Here is a 21,425-nt window from a genome sequence, read left to right as displayed (position 1 = left end):
ATTAAGTGGCAGCTCATTACTACGTCATACAGGACACAGGAAGTGCCCGATCCTTCCACTGATATGATTGGTTGCATTCTCAGTCTTTCAAGTCGTCTTCCTGCCAATCACGGACGCCGACCCGCAGCAGCGGCGCCGCCTCCTGCAGGCGCAGTTTGCCCAGAAAACCGCCCCGAGTCTCGCTCCTGCGGTGTGCTGCGTTACCGTGCGCTTCCTTTGGCCGTGCCTACGCCTTTCAGCATGCTCCCGAGGTGGATCTGAAGCGGCTGCGCGAACATTTGAAGCGGACAACGTGAAATGCATCCCCGGAGCGCTGAACCTGTTCCGTCCCGCACACAAAGCCTGTGAAGCAGGCCGTGTTCTTCCTCTGCCAGGCAGCGCGCGGATGATGCTCAAACATGTCGGGGAATCATTACAAAGGCCACGAAGTCAGCTGCTGCATCAAATACTTCATTTTTGGATTCAACATCCTGTTTTGGGTAAGACGCTTTGATTGTTTCTCTCTGCAGCACAGCCCGGTTATTATCGCGTCCACCGGCCAATAGGGAGGAAGGCCCCAGTCTTCGTCGCATCTGGTCGTGGTACCGTCATCATTCAAGCTCAGTTTCAGACTCACATCGGTGCCTTGCCTTGTGATTCCATTCGTCCAGTAATGTCCGGATCACAGCAGCTGCTGGTCAGCGGACAGCAGAGAGCTAATCGGCTTTTGGTAGTGAAGTGATGACAGCTCAGGCTGCAGGCTTATCATTCCACTGACAGGCATATCCCATCCACCATGCACTGACCGCAGGGCAGGTCCCAGTGCACTTCAGAACACATTTACATGTGTTGTCATTCATGTCAAGTGGCTTATATGCACATATATGTATATATATATATATATATATATATATATATATATACATATATACTCTGTAAGGACAGGAACTGTTTTAAGGCGCTATTAGATGTTCGAATAAATATCATCTGCATGGAAGTTAGGGCTGCAACTACCAGTCATTCTCCATTCATCTGAAGAATACTAAATACTAACATTCAAAATATCAGAAAATAGTGAAAAATGAGATCCCACACTGTCAACATCAAATCGTGTGTTTTGTCTGAACAACAGCTCCGAGCCCAGAGATGCTCAATGTACTATCGTAATAAAGCGAAGAAAAGCTGAAGTAAATCTTCACAGATGACAAGCTGGAACCAGCAATGATTTGGCATTTTTACTTGAAAAATTATTTTTGATATTCAGAAGTGTGACCAACGGATTATCAGAGCTAATGTAAATACATTTTTACCCATTTTAATACATATTTAATACATACAGTGGTGTGAAAAAGTGCCCCCTTCCTGATTTCTTATTTTTCTTGCACTTAAATGTTTCAGATCATCAAACAAATTGAAATATTAGTCAAAGATAACACAAGTAAACACAAAATGCAGTTTTTAAATGAAGGTTGTTATTATTAAGGGAAAACAAAATCCAAACCTACATGGCCCTGTGTGAAAAAGTGATTGCCCTCTAAACCTAATAACTGGCTGCTCCACCCTTAGCAGCAACAACTGCAATCAAGCGTTTGCGATAACTTGCAATGAGTCTTTTACAGCGCTGTGGAGGAGTTTTGGTCCACTCATCTTTGCAGAATTGTTGTAATTCAGCCACATTGGAGGGTTTTCGAGCATGAACTGCCTTTTTAAGGTCATGCCACAGCATCTCAATAGGATTCAGGTCAGGACTTTGACTAGGCCACTCCAAAGTATTTTTTATGCCAATTTAAACACATCTAGTGGTTAGAGAGTGTTTATTTAAAATAGCATATTTACATTTTAAGCATTATTCCATTATCTCTTTGCTCCACGTATTTAGTTGATAAAATCACCAAAGTGGCAGCAGATTGAAGTTGCTTCTAAGACCCATTTTCCACCAAAATACCAACAACTCTTTGCGCTGCCTCATTTGAATGAACCTCCCACCTGTTTGTTCCTCTCCTCCCACCTGTGCACTGTGTGCTCCGCAATGAGCACCAACATACCACACAGACAGATAAAGAGAATTTCAAGGTCAGGAAAATACCAAACTGTCAGAGTGCTGCTTACCCCGGTCCCTGCACGCCACCAAAATAGGTCCCTTGGCTTAAAAGATTACTCAAATGATTATTCGATTATCAAAATAGTTTCCAATAAATTTTCTGTCGATCGATTAATCGACTAATTGTTGCAGCTTTAAAGTCAATAGAAAGCTCATCAATCATAAATTACAGGTACACATGGGAAATTCTTTTGCACACATCGCACTTATTCCTCTAGGAACACTGATTCTGCAGTTACAGAATTCATAATACAACACAGAGTGAAACCACCAATACATAACAAATAAGAAAAATATCTCATTTGAAAACATGTATGGGAGGTTTTCATACATGTAATAATATTCTTATATGTAAAAGCTATAAAAATAAGCGCACATAGAAAAAGTTCTGTGAACTGCAAGTCTCAGTGACGTGATATGAAGGTGTGACATAACGCTGCAGTGTGGAAAAAAATCCCCCAAAGAACCCCTTGTTCAAAATTTTCATCTGTGACTTTATTGTAAGGGTACTATGAAAACATACAACACAGCTCTTATATCTTACTAAGATAGAAAAATAAGACAGTATGAGATAAAGAAGGCTGAGGTCAGAGGAGAACCACCACCATCACAGGGTCATAGCAGCCTCAGAGGAAATATATTTGTATTTTCATTTAATAACCATGTGACAGACTGGTACCACTTCATTTTGCATCAACACATCTCTCCAGTAATTTGAAATGACTGGTGTTTTGCAGCTGCTGGGCATGGCCTTAGTTGGAATTGGACTGTGGGCATGGAGTGAGAAGGTAAGTTGAGACACTGAGTTATTAATAGTGATATTAGAAAACAGAAATAGTCTTGTTAATATAAAATGCAGAATCTTTTTTTTTGTTTTTATTCCTATATTTAAATATCTGACATTGTTCTGTTTAAATTGTTGATTGTTTAATAGAGCTGGGTATCGCCACTGATTTTCCGATTCGATATCGATTCAGTTAGGGATAATTTAGTAACAGTACCAATTTTGCTTGGATATGAAAGAGATTCCCAGAAAACTAATGTTGTAAATTGTACGAGGAACCCTCTAACCCGGTGCATTATTAACAATATTAATGTTTACATTAAGCATTGACCCTTTAAATCACCTATAACAGAGCTGATGTTTCCACTCAGATCCCCAGTGTTTCCCCAACCATTATATTATAAATAAATATATAGATATTAAGAAAAACAACTTGACATTTAAGGTTGAAATAATGTCCCTTCATCAAGTGTTGCATTTCTAAATGTTGTGCAGTCATTTCTGCGTTAACAGAAAAAAAGATAGATTGTTAGATGATTAGACAGATTGTTTGACAGTTGAGTCAGTCCGGTGCGCCCGGGAACCAGATTTTCTCTCGACTCACAAGACCTCCGCGATACACGCGAGTTAGCGTAACGTGTTGTAGAGTTTTAGTGTTATTCACGCTTTTATGCTGCGTGGTTATGTATCTACATTTACACGCATGTTTAGTTTTTTTCTTCTCTTTTTAGCTAATGTCAATCTGCTTGTCATAGAAACAAAATCCATGCACAGCGTTTTTCTCTTTCACCGTACAAGCACTTTACTCTACCGCTTCTCTGCTAGAAAAAAACCCGCTAGACTATATGGACACAAGCACTAATGGGATTAAAGCTTCATGCATCCACGGGAAAAGGTATATATTAAAGTGGTCATACTATGCTCATTTTCAGGTTCATAATTATATTTTGGGGTTGTGTAGAATAGGTTGATATGGTTTGATTTTCAAAAAAACACCGTATTTTTGCTCACACTGCACATTGCTGCCGCACCTCTTTTCGCCCCGTGTCTACCGAGTGAGGCATCTCACTTCTCTTCGATCTTTGTTGGGAGTTGCACATGTGCAGTACCTAGGTAAGGACTACTAGCCAATCAGAAGCAGAGTAGGGCAGGTCCTGACGAGCAAGGTAGTGTGATCTAAAACAAAGCCGCTTCAGTCGGTAACTATGGCTTCGGTTCAGCCGTACATGTTAGAGCCCAAGTCTGATAACGAAACACAGGCAGAACAACCCGAACCAGCTTCACAACTTAGTCCAGAGCAAGACGTTTCAGAGTGGGAAGTTATTCATTTGTAACTAATTTATCTTTTATACATAATGTTTAACTGTGCACTGTCTCTACATCACAGTAACTACTTTATGCCTATTGACTGCCTGGTATCTAACGTTATTACAATTTCATATTTAGGTGTACTTGTGGAAGCTGCTCAATTCGTGCATTATGACACGTGTAACATAGTGACGTAGATACGTTACAGAAGTAAAGGCTGGACTACAATCGAGCTGTTTTCAGGCAGTTCAGGAGCAGTGTTTTCTGTGGGAGAGGGTAACTCCCTTTGGGGTGGACTTTGGGCTTTTTCACTTTGCAAACCTAGTACATGCACAAAAAAGAAAGATATAGAACACAACAAAGGAAAGGGGAAAAAGCCAAAAAGCATAATATGACCAATATGATCTCGGATTTTATGAATCGATATCGGATCATTCAAATGAAGATTGATTTGAATCGGAAAATCGATTTTTTTTAAACCCAGCCCTATTGTTTAAACCTGTTGACCAATAAGGATTTTTTTTATTAAATGTGATATTTTTCTCATGCCACTTTAAATTAAAGCTGCAATAAACAATATTTTTATATAAAAAAAAGGATCAAATGACTACGTGTAATGTGAAAGGTGTTGCTTGTAGTGCCAAACCCACATAGAATTATCACCAACTCTGCAGTTCCCTCAGCTCTACACAGCTTTTAGCGTCTTTTAGCTTGTTGTTTGGTTTAACGACCTGCAAACTCTGTTCTCATTAACCTCATTTCCACCAACAGCAGACACCTGTTTTCAGCAAACAAGCTCTGTACACTAACAGCAGACAGACCCAGTTAGCAACTAGCTAACGAACATTGTGTAGCTTCTAGCAGCTTGTTCCGCTGCCACCTAGTGGGCAAAAAAGCTACTAATGCAGCTTTAAGTTCCAGTTATCTAGGGTATCTTTGTGAAGGTGATTAAACAAACTTTTAAAATAACCCTATTAAGTTTAAAACTAGGTTCAAACTTTCAGACTGAATCTACCGTATATTTACCAAATAATTGTTAGTGGAATCCACCATGAAACCCAGGGTGATAGAAATAAGAACACAAAACACATCTCACTGAATCAGTTCATATTCCCAGGTATCAAAAGTAATATTCTAAATATAAATAGGTCTAAAAATGTAATAAATCAAAGTGCACCATATCAAAGGACAGCCCTTTTGTTATTGTATATTTTTTATTGTTTTTGTTGTATTATTTGTGGTTCCATCCTCATTTTATGTCACTGTGACCCTTTTGGCAAATGTGTTGCGTCCTGAAAGAGACCCAGCTGCCTGGCTGAGACTGAGTGTGTTGTTGTGCTCTGTCTCTCCCCTCCAGGGGGTTCTGTCCAACATCTCGTCCATCACAGACCTGGGGGGCCTGGACCCAGTCTGGCTCTTCGTGGTGGTCGGGGGGGTCATGTTCATTCTCGGTTTTGCAGGATGCATTGGAGCACTCCGGGAAAACACATTTCTACTCAAGTTTGTATGTTCCATGATGAAACCAGATGATCCGAAAATTCACGGTTTTGCAAACGACCTTAGTGTGTATCATTTTCTGTCTTCCTGCTGTAGTTCTCTGTGTTTTTGGGAATCATCTTTTTCTTGGAGTTGACGACGGGAGTCCTGGCGTTTGTCTTTAAGGACTGGATTAAAGACCAGCTCAACCTGTTCATCAACAATAACATCCGGGCATACCGGGACGACATCGATCTACAGAACCTCATCGATTTCACTCAGGAATATGTAAGTTCAAAAAAACATTATTATAATATAAACTAGCTTTTTCCAGAGCATTCAACCATATCTCAGTCTTCTTCGGCATACGAATCGGCAATTGTCTGAAGAAGGCCATGAGATGTGCTGAAAGCTCCAGAAAAAGCTAGTAAGTGGCCCTTAAATGAAGATTATGTCAAATGTTAATTTACAGTTCACAGATTTCGAAGTATGGCTGTGGCTTAGTGGTGGAACGGGTCGTCCACCAATCAGAAGGTCTAGTTTCTTTGGACTGAAGGGGAAACTGTTCTAAACATGTGAAATGTATTTTATTCAAAAGAAAATAATTATTTTATTTAATACGTAGAATAATGTAATTGAGTGTTTTGTTAGTATATGTAGTTTAAAGCATTAGGGAGTTAATTTGCTTGTGAGAACGTCCCACATCTGGAACTTCTCGGCTGTGAAACACTGACGCAGTCAGGTGCAACTGGGTAAAAAGGACAAGCTTATTTAAAATGAGCACAAACTAACTGCACACGCAGTAAGGATAACGGCTTGACATCTCTTCCTAGCTAGCTGCTGTTTTGCTTGCTTCTGTTACCAATCTTTCTTTGAGGGTTTCATTGGTCTTTCTGAAGAATTGAAAGGTGGTGTTGGGGTTTACCGTCTGTGTTCTAAGATAAATCAGTACCTGCTGCAGCACTCGCATTTAGACTCTGAAACCTTGTGGTTTTAACAATCTTAAATTTGTTAGCAAGTTTTCCCAGCACGGCAGCGAGCGTTTAGTATTACACGTCATCGTGACTGTTTCTCTCTTCTCCTTCCTTCTCCTTTTCTTTGCCCCTGGGATAGTCTTTAAAGGAAATCATGTGTTTTATTACAGCTTTGACCATCATTTCTATCAATTATGAGAGCAGCGTACTCACCAAAGTAATTGCTGAGATGGCCACATTGCTAAAAATCGAGCAGCAGACACAAGCAGTCAGACTGCCACACAGCTTCTACTCAACATGTCGCCAGGATGAGCTCCCACTTTATTTGGAGGTCAAACTGAAAGCGAGCGCACCGGTAATGTTGCGATAATCCCTCATTGCACAGGAAAACTGTGACCAGTCACGGCAAGTACAGTAGGTGAAAGTCGAAGCATTAAGTTTAGGTTATAATTTCACTGTTCGCCTTCGTTTTCACTTCCAAATAAGTTTGGCTAACCTTTAGCCAGGTTTTTTTTATGAGCCGTTCCTTTTCCCGCTGTAACGATGTCGCCATGTTCCCAGATCTCAGCAATTACTTGTACTTACTAATAAACAGTCGTGGAATGTAACTAAAATTACATGTAAAATTTGAGGTACTTGACAGATAATCAACAAAGAAATTCTGTTGTATTATTAAGATCCTGTAATTTAAATGAGGTAACCCTGCAGTAATTCCTAATGAAGGGCGCTGATCAGGTCCACTTGTGATGCTTTTAAATTCTATTAATGTCTCAAACTGCGCTTTTAAAAAGGTCTTGTGTCATTTCTGTCCACAAATAGAGTTAATCTGGAATTCCAACAATAGGAACCTTTAACTGTTTGTTCCTCTCGGCCTGACTTCAGTGGGAGTGCTGCGGAGCGTTTGGAGCAGACGATTGGAACCTGAACATCTACTTTAACTGTACTGATGGGAATCCCAGTCGGGAAAAGTGTGGAGTCCCCTTCTCCTGCTGCACCAAGGACCCAGCGGTACGAGTCCCTCCCTCTGCATGTCTGTTCACATTTATAGAGTTCTACATGCACGTGAGCATCAGGGCACGAACGAACAGGGGCTCAGGACAAGATTAGAAAACAGGGTAAAACCTGCGGCAGCACATCATGCCCGGCTCATTCTGACTTTCCGTTTTGCATTTGAACTCGTTTACATCTTTTTAAATTTGTCAGATATTCGTGTGTGAATTGAATGCTTGTGTCCCGAGAGGCATTTCAACCTAACAAAACCCAGCATGCAACCTGAAGCAGTTCTCTCAGCGTTCAATAAAATGGCCTTAGGAAAGGCTAAAAAAGCTGGTAAAAATGCATCAGACCTCTGAAGGAACCCGGTGATATTTGTGTCGGTAGCCTAGCACTTCAACAGTGTCATCAGTCAGCATGTTGTTGTTGCTTATTCTCCAATGAGCAGGGCCCTGATGCTTTTCCTTTAGCGCCACCAGCAGGTATAAGATTTCACGTATCCTGTGAAATGTCTGGCCATCTGCTGGATGGATTGGCACAAATGTTCCCATACGAGGAGTCCTAATGACTTTGTTGATCCTCTGACTCCATCCAGCGCCACCATCGGGTCAATATTTCAGTTTATCCCTGTACTTTAGTTTCTGATTAAATTCCTGCAAAACAGCGCGGCTGTAGACTTGGTCTTGTTCTTATTCAGCGGTACACAAAAAGACTAAATAAGTTAGATACTGTAAAGTTTGTTCTTTTTGTCTCCAGGAGGATGTGATAAATACTCAGTGTGGATACGACATTCGAGCTAAACCAGTAAGTAACTGTCTACTCACTCTTAAATGTCTTCCATTTTGATGCTCCACAACTGCCCTTCTAGTTTTTATTCATGACTTGGTTGATTCCACCGTTTTTCTTTAGAAAATGTAATATTTCACTTCTACCAGCTGATTTTAGTTAGTGATTTAGTGCTGGTGCTTTTACTAACAGGGTTTTTGAAGGCAGGTCAAGGGTGGATTAAAGCTGCTAATAATTCCGTATAATTTACGCTAACAATAAATATTATTACACGGCTTTGTTGAATACTCATTTCTGACTGGTCAATTACGGCATTCTATGGTCTGTTATTTCTGAAGAACACACCGTTGCTATGGACGCAGTTCTGCTCATAGACTCCCTGGGGCAAAACATAAAAAAAAAAAATCAATTAAATCAACATTTGGTGTCAAATGATTGATCTCTTTAGTAAGTATCCGTGTAATAAGCGGGATAAAGTACAGCGAGCCGGTCTTTATTGCAAAATGAACCCAGACAGAAGTCTAGAATCCCCCTGGAGGGGTTACATCATCCCTTACCTGTTGCCTACTGCCTCCAGGCTTTGTGCTAAACTAAACCCACCGCGGGTCTAGCTCTGTACTGGAGGCACAGAAATGAAACTAATATCTTTTCATTTAACTCTAGGTAAGACTTCTCGTAATGTAAGACATCTCATCAGATGCCAGATTGTTTTTTAAAATCTGTAGCATGAGTACATTCAGTCAGTGTGTAAAGATCTCAGGAGGCTGTGTGATCACAGGACTCGGAGCAGAAGGACTACATCAACGTGAAAGGCTGCGTGCCGCAGTTTGAGAAGTGGCTGCAGGACAACCTCACCTTGGTGGCCGGGATCTTTATAGGAGTTGCACTACTGCAGGCCAGTTCCATTCACATGTTTAACCTTTATAATGTCCCAGAAAATCTGGAACAAAAGCATCATTCCATATGTCCTTTTTTGAAAATGTCTAATGTCGCCATTTTGTGTTGTTTTTTTCTTTCTTCCACAGATTTTTGGGATTTGTTTGGCCCAGAACTTAGTGAGTGACATCGAAGCTGTGCAGGCGAGCTGGTGAGAAAATGATCTTTCCTTTTAGTCCATCAGTTCAGTGTCTCGTGTTTCCTCATTCATTCCCATGAGACGTTTCAGCTCTTTGCCATAGTATACATGCTGGAAGAGTCTCATGTTATAGATACATTATAGAGATCTTTTAAATTAAAAAAAGAAAGTTCCAATTCAAATTGAGTGCACTGGTTTTTATGTTATATATAAAAACAAAAAGTCTGTCAGTGGATTTGATGAAGGCATGGTATTAAGGTACACTCAGCTGGTTTGAATTAGCAGTGCTCTGGATAATGTAAAGTATTTTGGCCTTGCTTGTTATGTCAGGTTCAGACTACACGATATGTTTGTCTGTTAAGATGGCCGCTGTGTCGGATTAGAAGATCATAGAGTCATAAATTCTTGTCGTGACTCGGCTGAGGCGTGACAGACTACACGTTGGTCCGCGACCAATCGTAGCTTGCCATCTTCACGACCTGCATGATGTCATCAGAAAGGAGGTGCTGGGGGCCAAACAACAGCGTCCGAAGCCGTGTGTGAGACTGGTTTGGTGTTGTGTCGTCTGAACCCAGCATTACTCAGCTCTCCTCAGAGGACAGCAGAGTCCTTTCTTAACCCGAAGATGCAAAGGTCATTAGAATGTTTAAAGAAAAAAAAAACACAAGCGACATAAGCAAACAATAAGCAAAAAAGAATGGAAGGCAATACACCTGTGTGCCCAAGTTAAGATCACAAGTTATCTTGTTAGCACAACATCTGTGTCTTGTGGCACTAGTTAATATCCAGTTTGCTCAAGATCCTGATCGAAATTGATTTCAAAAGATATATAATCTTGTGAGACTTCGGGGGCTCCGCAAGGTGCACGATGAGAATGTAAATAGTACTGAACACTGAACAGAATTAGAATAAAATGACATGTCTTCCTTTAAAGTGGCAGTCCTTAAGATTTCAGTCCTGGTTGATTTGGTGACTCCTAGTTAGAGTTTCATACTACAGGTCCCAGAATTCTCGGGGCACAAAAACAAACTATTGTTGTCTTAACAAAGAAGTCAGACAATAATTGGCCTTTTCCCATCATTCTGTGAGCAGCCGTGATCTGATTTTCTGCTGCACGGGGCGAGAGTCTGCCAACAGCAGGCGCAGTGAGAGGAGCGACCTGGCCGAGCGGGTGGAGGTGTGCCGCCTGCAGCGCTCCATCCAACAGCTCGCTGTGGCTGCTCCTCTCTCCCATTGCTCCCTGCATCATTTCAAACTCATCTGCTGTCTAAAAGGCCGAAAATGGCAGCTGTCTTGTTTTGTACAGGCAGGGGCCAGTGTCGAGCTCACCGACAAACACATTGCATTTCCCGTGAGAACTTCATAATAAAAGTCAACTAGTGTTTCGCCGCCCAACGCTTTTAATGTGAAGCTGCAGCAGAGAGAAATGCTCAGTTTGCATTAGCAGTAACTTAATACTGCCTTTTTTCCGGGAATGTCGCCACCGACAGTTCGTAATACTGTAAAGGCAAGGACTTTCATAGAATTTCACCAGTGGGCCGGAAAGGCTCACCAGTGTGTTACCTCATTCAGTGATAGATAGTGACTTAACAGTGACATTTATTTAAATGATTATCTTCAAGATTGCCACTTTAAAAAGACTACTACAGCTATTCAAAAAGACATTTCATCCAACATGTTTTTCTCCATTAAAATCCGATGTTTGAGTTGTGTCAGCAGTCATTCCCTAGCAGGCCGCGGGGAGTAAAGGGAGGAGGGTTGCTGAGCTTTACCATCACAATGCCAAAACTCACCTCCCACCTCATTCTTCCTCCTCCATGCTTCGTCAGGGTGCCCCCCCCTCTCTCCATGCGTCGACTCCCACCACACTCCAGCAAGAAAGCATCGGCTTACTACTCATGAGACACACACACACATGCTGTATGTGTGTTTGTAGCCGGTGGGTGTGATGGATCCATTTGATCATTGTTTTGTCTTGAGCATTGCTGTGATTTGGTGGATGATCTCTGTTTGGTGTTGTGTTGTGTTCAATTTAACGTCCAAATTTGTAAACTTGGAGCTGTTGCATATTCAGTCTACCCTTACAGTGTCCTATGGAGGCAAAGGTGTGCCACTGGAGAAATTTAGTAATTTGCCAGTGTTTAATTATATCAATTAAAGGTGGAGTATGCGATTCTGGAGAAATCCAATACCATGACAAATTCCATGATATAGCGTGAACAATGGCACAGCAAGTAATGTAACTAACATTAGCTAGGTTAGCTTAGCTAGGCTGTGGGTTAGCAAACTGTCTCTACAGTTGCTGCTGTGAAGCCAACAGCCAGGGAGGACGAGACGGTTTCCCAGAGCCAGCACAGCAGCTCCAGACAGCGACGCTCACAACTCTCCTGCTGCTGTAGCTAACATCACAACAACAGCAGATCTCAGCAAACTAGAACGTAAGCTGAATGTCCGTGGGCAAGGCGTTTAACGTTACCTGAACAGGTTGTGTACAGTTTTGTAGTTGTGTAGAGTTTTTTTCAGCGCACCGGACCGTGAGGAGAAATTTGCTGAATTTGACAAAAAGTCTGTCGGATTAGAATTGCATACCCCACCTTTAAAGAACTGATAAATTTCAGGATACAATGAAATGGGCACTTCAAATTTACCACTTCCTGAAAAAACATTGCCTCTTCAGTGGTGACCTCATGCTGCACTGCTGGGTATTACTAAAACTATTTAACCAATAAAGTCATCAGAAATGTATTAACAACTGCACCTTCTACCCATTCTATCAAATCTAACCACCTTTCTCTCCATAACCAATAGCCTGTTGGTTTACACATTAGATTGACCCCTCACAGGAAATACAACACACCAGGAAAGTAATGATAGCATTTCTTTTAAAAAGCAATTAGAATTTGATTCATTCAATTACCATTTAAATTATACATTTAAAAACTCAAAGTAAAAATGTAGAAAACAAACATTAAATTTGCCAATTAATAATTGCATTTCTTTTTCTGTCTTTAAATGGTGATTTAATTATTGAATTTCAAAATGAAGTAGCAAAATTAACTCTTTTTTTAATTCCATATATTTATGTCTAACATATTCCTCGTCACATTTTACTTCCTGCTTTAACATTTACAGTTTCCATTTTAAGGTCGCTTTATTTAAAGATCTTTTTAAGTCATAGATGTATAAGCAGTGTTCCACCAAAACATTAAGTGAGGTGCAACCAGTGTTGGGCAGTAGCGGCGCTACAAGTAGCAGCGTTACTAGTTTAACTACATAGCGCGGTGGTAGCGTCGCTGTTTTCTGACTCAAATAGCTTTTCACTAGCTTAGCTCTTTTATTGATCAAGTAGTGCGGTAGAGTCCACACAAGCTAACGTTACATCTGCCCAAGCATTCCGAGTAAATGCGAGCATTTCTGAAGATCAAGCGCAGCGGAGCTTTCTGCTGCGCTCTGAAATAAAACTGCTAATCAGAATCAGAAATCCTTTATTGATCCCCGAGGGGAAACCCTTTCGTTACAGCAGCTCACTGTCAGTCAGTGCACACAGGAACAGAAGTACTGAGCAAACAAATATCATACACTATAATACAGGTCAGATAAATTAAGTACCAAGTGGATATAAGTATAAAGTTAAAATAGTGTAAAGTACAAAGTGGATTACCGGTTAATGATAAGTATGTACGGTATAATAATACAATGTAATAATATAAGTAATAAGTAGTAGTGCATGTACTAAGGATCAGTAGGTGACGCCACCGTCTCCGCGGACGTGTACGCGTAGCCGACGGTGACATCACGTACCGATCCCTGGGCTGGTGCCTGCGACGCCTCTGCTGCAGGGGAATACATGAGAGCAGCAGTACTTTGCCCCTGCGTCAAGCCCCGCCCCCTTTTGGGTGTAAGCAGCCCCTCGAATTTGACTGGCGGTAAATGCAAATTCCGAGGTCTTTGCCAATTTAATAGCATAAAATAAGAACACTATATTGCGTTTGAGCTATTAGGAGCCCAAATCCAATGGCCAGTCAGGCAAACAATTACGTTATGTCGTTGCCGATCAATGATCGGCGTCGTTATATAGAAAAAAATAAATAGGGGTTGATGAGTGTCCTTTCAGTGAAACGAACCAAGTGGACTAACCTGACATACCGTATCGAAGCTCCAGGTAATGTGTTTCTGACCTCTGTCACTTTGTATGTCATTAAGACACTTTATGTTTTGCTATTTTGGTAGTCTGTCCAATGTGAAGTTACTGTAAACTCATTACATCGCTGTGGTGAAGCGACCGCTGTCTCTATTTTGACAGCCGTTTGTGCTCATTACGTGACCTTTAACTACAAGTCGAGAAGTAGAAAACAGGTCAGTTTTAGCCCCACGTCCAACAAGGTCCATTATTAGAACTTAGGTCAGTTCAATTTATGTTAATTATTAACGTTAAAATACCTTCTGCTCACCGGTCTTTCAAGTGGACAGACCGTTGAACCAAACTCCATTCTAAAAGCTTGTGTTTTATGGTAGGGCCATATTTTTTTCACAGTAAAAACTTCCGTCACACCATCACTAAGACTCTTTTCTGATTCGCTTCGATCTACAGGCACAATCGGCACACATGCCATTTACTCAGTACCATCATTAACTAACCTGTGATGAAGTGTTTGCCACAGAGGTACACGTATCGAATGGCCAGGTCCGACACTTGACCATCCTCTCTGTGGATGGCCTGAAGCCACAGATCTCTTGCCATGTTGCTGTAGCTCAGCTTGCTACATTTCTCTGGAGGAGCTTCAGTGTAGAGTAACCGGTAGCTTAGCTCACTACACTTTCCATGTAGCTTGCCCAACACTGGGTGCAACCTATAAAGCATTTTACAGGAACTCTGATTCTACACATGACCCTGCCAACATATAGAAGCTGGCCAATCATAGCTTTATTAATTGCTAAACTGTTATAATTAAACACTAAAAACAGTCTATAATTACTCCAGTGACACATCCCAGACTCCATACTAGTGCTTCAGAAAAACCATAAATGAAACCTTGCTTCCTTTGCTCTCCATGCTGCATTTCCTGTTATTTCAGTATTTGGCAGTGTTAGCTAGCTAGTCGGCAGTAGTTTAGCACCATTTGTTTTTATACAAATGATATACATAGTCATTTATCACAGTTATTGCGATGAACTTATGTGCAACACACACTGGCTGCGTCAAGTGATACACACATGTAGTCGGGTTGTGCCTTAACTCGGAAAGCGAGTTAGCACACGTGAGGAGGCGTCAAGATGCCGCAGTGAGTGTTGCCCTGTAAGTTCATGTAATGCTGAAATGGCGTGTAGCACTGACAGTGTATTCTGCTGCTGACGCCATATCACAGAAAGCGTTGAGTTAACAAATTGTGACACAAAACTTTTTCCTCCACAGCCAAAATATCCCGTATTCTGACATGTTGGAACGTCACACAAATAGCAGAACTCAGACCATATTGTCGGTTAAGAAGTGTAAATTAAGCTGTAAACAGTTCTGAACATGTTCCTGAAAACCAGCATCTTGACAGGCGGTTGTGTTAATGACCATTGCCTGATTCCCTTTGCGCTTCAAAATTATTTCTGGACTCCTTTTTGTATGATCACTTATAAGAATCAGAATTTAGACACTAATGTAATTCCGTAGGATTAAAGCCCATATTCACATTATCCTGGAACAGCAGCTTTTGCGCTCGTCTCTTCCATTGTTGTGTATGTGGTTTGTTGCGATGGCTCTGCACCGATGTCCGCGGTGCGCAGACTGGGGGGGGGGTATGCGTGCCCAAAGTTCAAATTTGTTGAAATTTGAGCCGAGCTGCGCTGACCTTTGTGGCAGCAGCCAATCACTGTTGACCACTGCTTCAACTGAAACATGTTTCTGGATTTCCAGAACTGTACAATAACAAATTGGCCTGATATCGAGACGAGACAAAAAAAGATACTCGCTTGACAAAATATCAGCGCGCAGATGCACTGTTAGCAACATTAGCATTGTAGCTGAGGTGGTGCCATTTACTACAGCGGCCACCGGGAGTTCCGGACTAGTAGATACTGCACCGACCAACACGGAACGCGCAGCGCAAGACCCTGTTTTCCCGCTGTAATGTGAATACGCCTTTATCCTTTTAAAAGCTCAAGCTGAGACACAGCAGGACACTACTGCTTTGGTGCAGAGACTGTCTCATTTCAGTACATTTGCAGTTGTTCTCAGACTAATGTGGGTTGGTTACATACAGAAGAAACTCAAGACCTTCAAGTGAATTAGCTATTATGTTTACATACGTTTAAATCTAAATCTGAATCTGGACAGATGTGTAGGAGTGAAGTGAATGAAATGCTATTAAAAACACATTTGAGTCTTCAAAGCACAGGTCAGGGACAAATCAGAACAAATCGTTTTCAATGTGACTGCATGTTGATGACCTTCCTACATGTTCCTGCTTAGCTATAGAGACTGAGAGCCGTGTGACTTACACAACAATCCTCTCTTTCTTCGTGGCCTTTTCTTCTACTGTCTGTTCACTGTGGCTTTGTCCAACCGAAGACATTTTTCTGTTTCTGTGTTTTCTCTTCCTCGGCTTGTAATTCTAAATCTTCTCTCTCTAGCCTTTAGTTTAGACCGCTGATCCTTTGCAAGAAAGTGTTTTCCAAACATTCCCAACCTAACCCTTAACTTTTCCATCTTCTGCTTTCTGTTGAATCCTGAACTTTTATTGTAGAATTGTTGAAGCACACAGGGGTGTCGGAGCCGGATTTATAGGCTTTCTAATGAATTTTGCCTTCTATCTCCTCTCTTCCAGTTTCTTTACCTAATGTTGAAGCAGCATTTCAATTCTAACAGGTAACAGTTTCTTTCAATGAAATGAAATTTTGCTGTATAAATGAAACTCAGTGTTGAACAGGATCGCATAAAAATGGAAAATAATGTTTATTAGATTTTGTCTCATTTTGTTTCGTCAGCTCTGGGTCCTTGAACACATCATCAGGGAGCATTCAGAGGACTTCCCCGATCACCTGCACCATTTTGTTCACTGAACCAGCACCTTTTTTCAAGGCACTAATGTGTGAACTGCTCTGTATATAACACTGTGTGTGACTACTGTAAAAAGCTCATTGTTGGAAAGGATGGTTAAACATGCACTACATGCAGATCGTCACAATGCTCCAGTTTTGATAGCTACGTGTAGAGAGTAGGAGTTTTGATACATCTTTTTGATATTAGATCAGTATTTTTCACCGTTGAAAGAACGCCCCATTGCTACAACCATCATGTAGGACTGTGAAATAGTTGCGTACAAGAAACTGAGGATCTGTTTTAAAGTTCAGTGCTTGCTTTATGTATCTGTCCACCACTTGTCCAGGACCGAGGCTCTGGTGAGTCCCGAAGGTTACAAAGTTACTAAAGTTAGGAAATGTGCACTAGCTTTGAACTGAAAGCAGGATGTTTTTTCTCAAAATAACACTTTTAGGATTTTTAGTGTGTTAGAGCAGATTCCAGGGCTTCTTCAGCTACATAAATCCCCATGTAACCAATAAGAAGAGTTATTTCTGAATAACCTGCTTTATCTACAAACTTAAACAGAATTCTTGCTGTTGCACTAACAATGAATTGTAATTCATGGACTGTCAAACAGAAGAGATGAGCTAAATATTCTCCAGATACTAACTCATCCAGCATTAAAGAGGAAATTACTACAAATGACTTCAACTGTTTAATAACAGCATAATAAGTTGCCACTCAACTAATGGACCAAGGGATCACAGTTAATTTGGTGATGGAGGATTCTGTTTCCCATGCTGATGGAGACTAAACTACCATCACACTGAGAACCATGGTTAGAGGTGCCATGGCGTCATATTTAGGTCTGGGTATCGAACCTTAATACTTTTTTGGTATTGACTGAAATGGGTCTGTTGCACCGAGCGCCATAAACTATCAAGGACCAACACCCGGCACCGCATGTGTGGCCAGATACTTAAATCAGATGTTAACTGATTTAAATCCATTTATTGTTCAATTTCTGACTATTTTATTTGGGTGAAGTTCTTGTCTAAACACAAGCGGCCATACAACATTTAAAATGTGAACTCTTTCTTTTGTAAATGGATAGGTTCACATTTTTTCAAGTCTATTTCAATACAATCAATAATACAATGCCATCCGTCTGCCGAAACAGTTTTTGGTTTCTAAAATCATTCCTCCTCGCAGTACTGGCCACGAAACGATCCCTTCGTAGCGCAACTACATGAAATCCGCGTAAAGATACTTTCCAGAGTTCGAAGCTGAAGCTTTGTGAGGCTTCAGCAGTCGGAGTTAACCTAATTAAGTGTCTCCGTCCTGGCAGCCGGGTGGAGGTTTACGGCTGGTGTTTTGTCCCGGTAACTAAAAAGATCCCAACTCTGGAAGATGCACATGCAGTTTAGCTCACAGAACGCTAAAGCGTCATGTTGGCTTCAGCTGTACTTTGAAATGCATTTTTGTACAGAACAAAGACAGCAGATTTTGACCCGTTTCTTACATTGGAGTCAAACTACAAAGTGATTGGACAGAAAGAATGATTACAGTGACCCGTAACTTTATTAACATGACATGTGAGTATAAAGATGAGCTGTAAAAATCTGAACTGATCCTTTCTATTAAAATTCTGGTGATCCATTTTCTAAGTCTGATCTAAATTGTTTGTTGGTGTTTATGACTCAAGAACAGGTGAAAAAAAGGTTTTGCCAGGATAATTTCGTTCTTTCCTTTTTTTTTTCATCTGTGAAACAGGTGGAGAAAAAAAGTTTTGCTAGGATCTTTTTTTTTTTTTTCATCTGTGAAAAAGAAGTTTTGGTAGGTGACATTTTTTGTATTTGTTGTTGTAGACAAGACATGACAGTAATGTTACAGAACTTGCTAACACAATATTTGTACCTTGTGTTTAGAGTGCATGGAGAAATTAATTTCATCCTTTTTTTCCCACCTGTTCTTATGTCATAAACGCAGGAGAGAAAACTATTTAGATCAGAATTAGAAAATAGATCATCAGAATTTTTTTCCCCCCTCACTTGCCTTTCAGGGCTTCCGTAAAAACATGTTTATATTTCTCAAAGTAAGGTTTTGGCATCTGTACCGAAGTATCGAATCAGCACCAGCACAGGTATTGGAAAATTGAAAAGGATACCCTGCCTTATTACAATATATCCGATAAAAAGAGGTCATTGTCATTCGTAGACGGCTCTTATGAAAAGTGAACCCCCTTAATTCACACCTTTTTAAAAAACTTTAGACACTTGGAAAAGTCCGGATAAGTATGGAGGAAAAAAACATGTTCAAGTCCTGATGTGCATGACGTGTGGCCATGAAATGTATGTAGCTGTAACACCCGTCATTTCTTTTCACATTTTGGTTTCAACCGTCGCCAAGGAGGTTATGTTTTACTCATCACGTTTCACAATGTTTGGTGGTTAGAATGAGCCAAGGAACACAGTCATTCGTCTTTGGTGTGGATCTGAGAATGATTTTAGCAGACATATTGTGAGGTGGACATTTTTGAACATTTTCAATATTTTCTCATACATGTCTGCCCTTGAATTAAAACAAATCTGGCACATGTATCCCATGATTTTCACTTTGTGTATTTTGATGCAGAGCTGATCAGTATGCACAATATTGAATAAACAAAATATTTGAGATTTAAGAGATTAAATGTGGAATTTCAAAATTCTGTGTTAAGATGTTGATTTTTCTGTTATTCTTTTGATGTTTTAAAGTGATTGCTCCAAGCATGCATCACTTGTTTTGTTCGTAGCAAAGTATTTGCAGTATTTTATCAGTAAAGTACGTTTCCTCAGCCTGTTCAGCTTGATATTGTGGGATACATTCTGAAAAGTGTTAAGCTACTAAAAAGGGATCAACAATATTTACTGTACATTTGATTTGGTGTTGGACAGCAAAACATTCGGGACTACTGAAGCTGATGTGTCACTACAGATAGCGTTTATGTCCAGGTTTAGGAGGTTATAAAACGCTCTGAGGTCCTGTAGGCCTCTCACTCATCACTACCTGTACCACTTCCAAGGATTGTTTAGATGATCACAGTATATCCCACAAGCATTGTAATGTAACTACCTCCTCTAATGTACTCGTCTCATGTCCTGTTGAAATTGGACTGATTTTAATATCAAATAAAATTAATAAAAAGGTGACAAAAAAATGTTGATTCATTTTTCTTTTGCATTCTCGAGTCTTTAAAGTGGTATATTTTTTTTGGCCACATTTTTGGCACCGAGAGCTCACTGATTTGTTTCTGCATTGCACTTCCCACACATCATCTGCCAGTGTTCCTGGACATCTCTGGTGTCTGCTGCTGATACAAGCTAGTCTAAACTCTGTTTCTTCCAGACAACTGGATCAACACCCGATGATTAAGCCAACTGCAAATACAGCTGTCACTGTTTATTTGAAATACAAACTACCATTCGGTTGTGGAAAACAAATATATTGAATCTGTAATTGGTCATCTAAATTAAAAATTCACTGTATGAGCACGACGGCATGCCCTGCTGCTACCTCTTCGCTAACGCAAAATGGAGAAACTGGTTGAGCCCTGCTGAACAGATAATCACGGCACTGAAGCATTTTTCAACACCACAGAAAGAAATTAACTTTACGATGTGATTGCAAAGTCAATGGAAAGATGTGGAGACGCAATGATGTTCTGGATGAAAATGAAACTTGGAGCAAAAATCCCAGAAATAAAGAACTGGAGTTTTCTGGTGGCAAACACGGCCGGAGCATCTGTTGCTAGCTAGCTTATAGCTAATGTCTTTATCTTGGCTGTTTGGAGCAAATAAAAACAAGCAGGCCAGTGGTCACATTTGTGCGAATAACACAAGGTTAAAAAAATCACACCTTTACAATAACGTTACCACGGCAACAAATGAGTACTCACCTTGCCACCATCAGGTGATGAGCTAAGAGGCAGCGGAGCAGCCGTAAACAAATAAAACCATGCTAATTCTACGATGTAGTTTAGGATTAAAGCTGGAGTGCGGTTTACATATAAATGAACGTCTGTTACAGTCGAGCCCTTGTTGCCGGACGAGTTCACGCAATGCTGATTAAGCCCGTCGCTGCCAGGTAAATCTCTGTATTTCGCAGTATACCGGAGTTTTTAAATCTGGTGTTTGTGGGGACATTCCCGCGCTGCGTTTTACGTCAACCAGCTATGATTGGTTTGCCAGAGCTGAAGGGGGGAGCAACCGTAGCGACGGAGTAGGCTACAGCTACCGGGAGTATGATGGAGCTAGGGTGGCCATCCGTCCGGTTCTAGGTCAGGCAGTCCGATTTTGAGATCATCCCTATTTTATACTTTATCTAATTGTCATGTCACGGCAGGCACAGACCCAGTCTACCTGTAGCGGTTCAGTCTACCGCTGAAATGCTTAAACGAAAGACGAAGTCTTAATTCTGATTGGTTGATTGCTTGATCACAAAAAGCAGAAAGGACGACTTCCACGCTTTTTGCATTGTGTTGATGTGGACGTAAGCAACAAAGGGAAAGGCGCCATCGAAAGACATCCTAATTCTCCTTATACATCCATGGCTAGCACAGACAAGCACAAAGGCAACAATCAAGGCACAGGTGCCTCTTCACTTTGATCGTTTTTCCGTGAATCATCATCGCCTAAAGATGACAAAATCTCTGCTGCAGAACTTTAAGTTTATCATGCAGTCAAGCATCACAGTGGTGTAGCCTGTGGAATAAAGTACTGGTTGGCAGCTTGGATGTTGACAGCGAAAATGTTGTGCTTAAGGTTTATAGCCATTTTAGCATCTTAGCTAGCCGACAATTGAAGGAGTTCTGCGAGTTTGTGGGAGTGGAGTAATGCAATCTGCTGTGGCACGTTGTCACAAGGGGGTTGTCTCTACTGCCATCCATCGACAGAATC

At 40.9% G+C, this 21,425-nt stretch overlaps 1 protein-coding gene across 4 annotated transcripts; it reads left to right on the top strand.

Annotated features, from left to right (window-relative positions):
* The first annotated feature begins 126 nt into the window (after positions 1-126).
* Positions 127-19,687, top strand: tspan5a (tetraspanin 5a). Of its 4 annotated transcripts, none has more exons than XM_044185077.1 (11): positions 136-479; positions 2,818-2,868; positions 5,530-5,676; positions 5,766-5,936; positions 7,505-7,630; positions 8,372-8,419; positions 9,180-9,296; positions 9,427-9,488; positions 11,306-11,415; positions 16,292-16,332; positions 16,427-19,687. In XM_044185077.1, the coding sequence occupies exons 1-9, from the start codon at positions 399-401 to the stop codon at positions 11,376-11,378; spliced, it is 876 nt and encodes a 291-aa protein (XP_044041012.1). In that variant the 5' UTR covers positions 136-398; the 3' UTR covers positions 11,379-11,415; positions 16,292-16,332; positions 16,427-19,687. The 4 variants fall into 4 exon arrangements, with proteins under 4 accessions (XP_044041013.1, XP_044041012.1, XP_044041010.1 ...); XM_044185075.1 differs by having other exon boundaries at positions 137-479; positions 16,452-19,687; XM_044185078.1 differs by lacking the exon at positions 11,306-11,415 and having other exon boundaries at positions 127-479; positions 16,452-19,687.
* Positions 19,688-21,425: the final 1,738 nt, after the last annotated feature.

This window comes from Siniperca chuatsi, linkage group LG22 (genome assembly GCF_020085105.1).
Source record: "Siniperca chuatsi isolate FFG_IHB_CAS linkage group LG22, ASM2008510v1, whole genome shotgun sequence".
Classification (NCBI taxonomy): domain Eukaryota; kingdom Metazoa; phylum Chordata; class Actinopteri; order Centrarchiformes; family Sinipercidae; genus Siniperca; species Siniperca chuatsi.
This window is presented reverse-complemented; position numbering and strand designations above follow the sequence as displayed.

What these genes read in the sequence shown, in the direction of transcription:
- tspan5a (XM_044185077.1), top strand. Translation starts at nt 399, where the DNA reads ATGTCGGGGAATCATTACAAAGGCCACGAAGTCAGCTGCTGCATCAAA. An exon ending in GATTCAACATCCTGTTTTGG is followed by an intron (nt 480 to 2,817) that starts GTAAGACGCTTT and finishes GGTGTTTTGCAG; the next exon opens with CTGCTGGGCATGGCCTTAGT. An exon ending in GCTGCACCAAGGACCCAGCG is followed by an intron (nt 7,631 to 8,371) that starts GTACGAGTCCCT and finishes TTTTGTCTCCAG; the next exon opens with GAGGATGTGATAAATACTCA.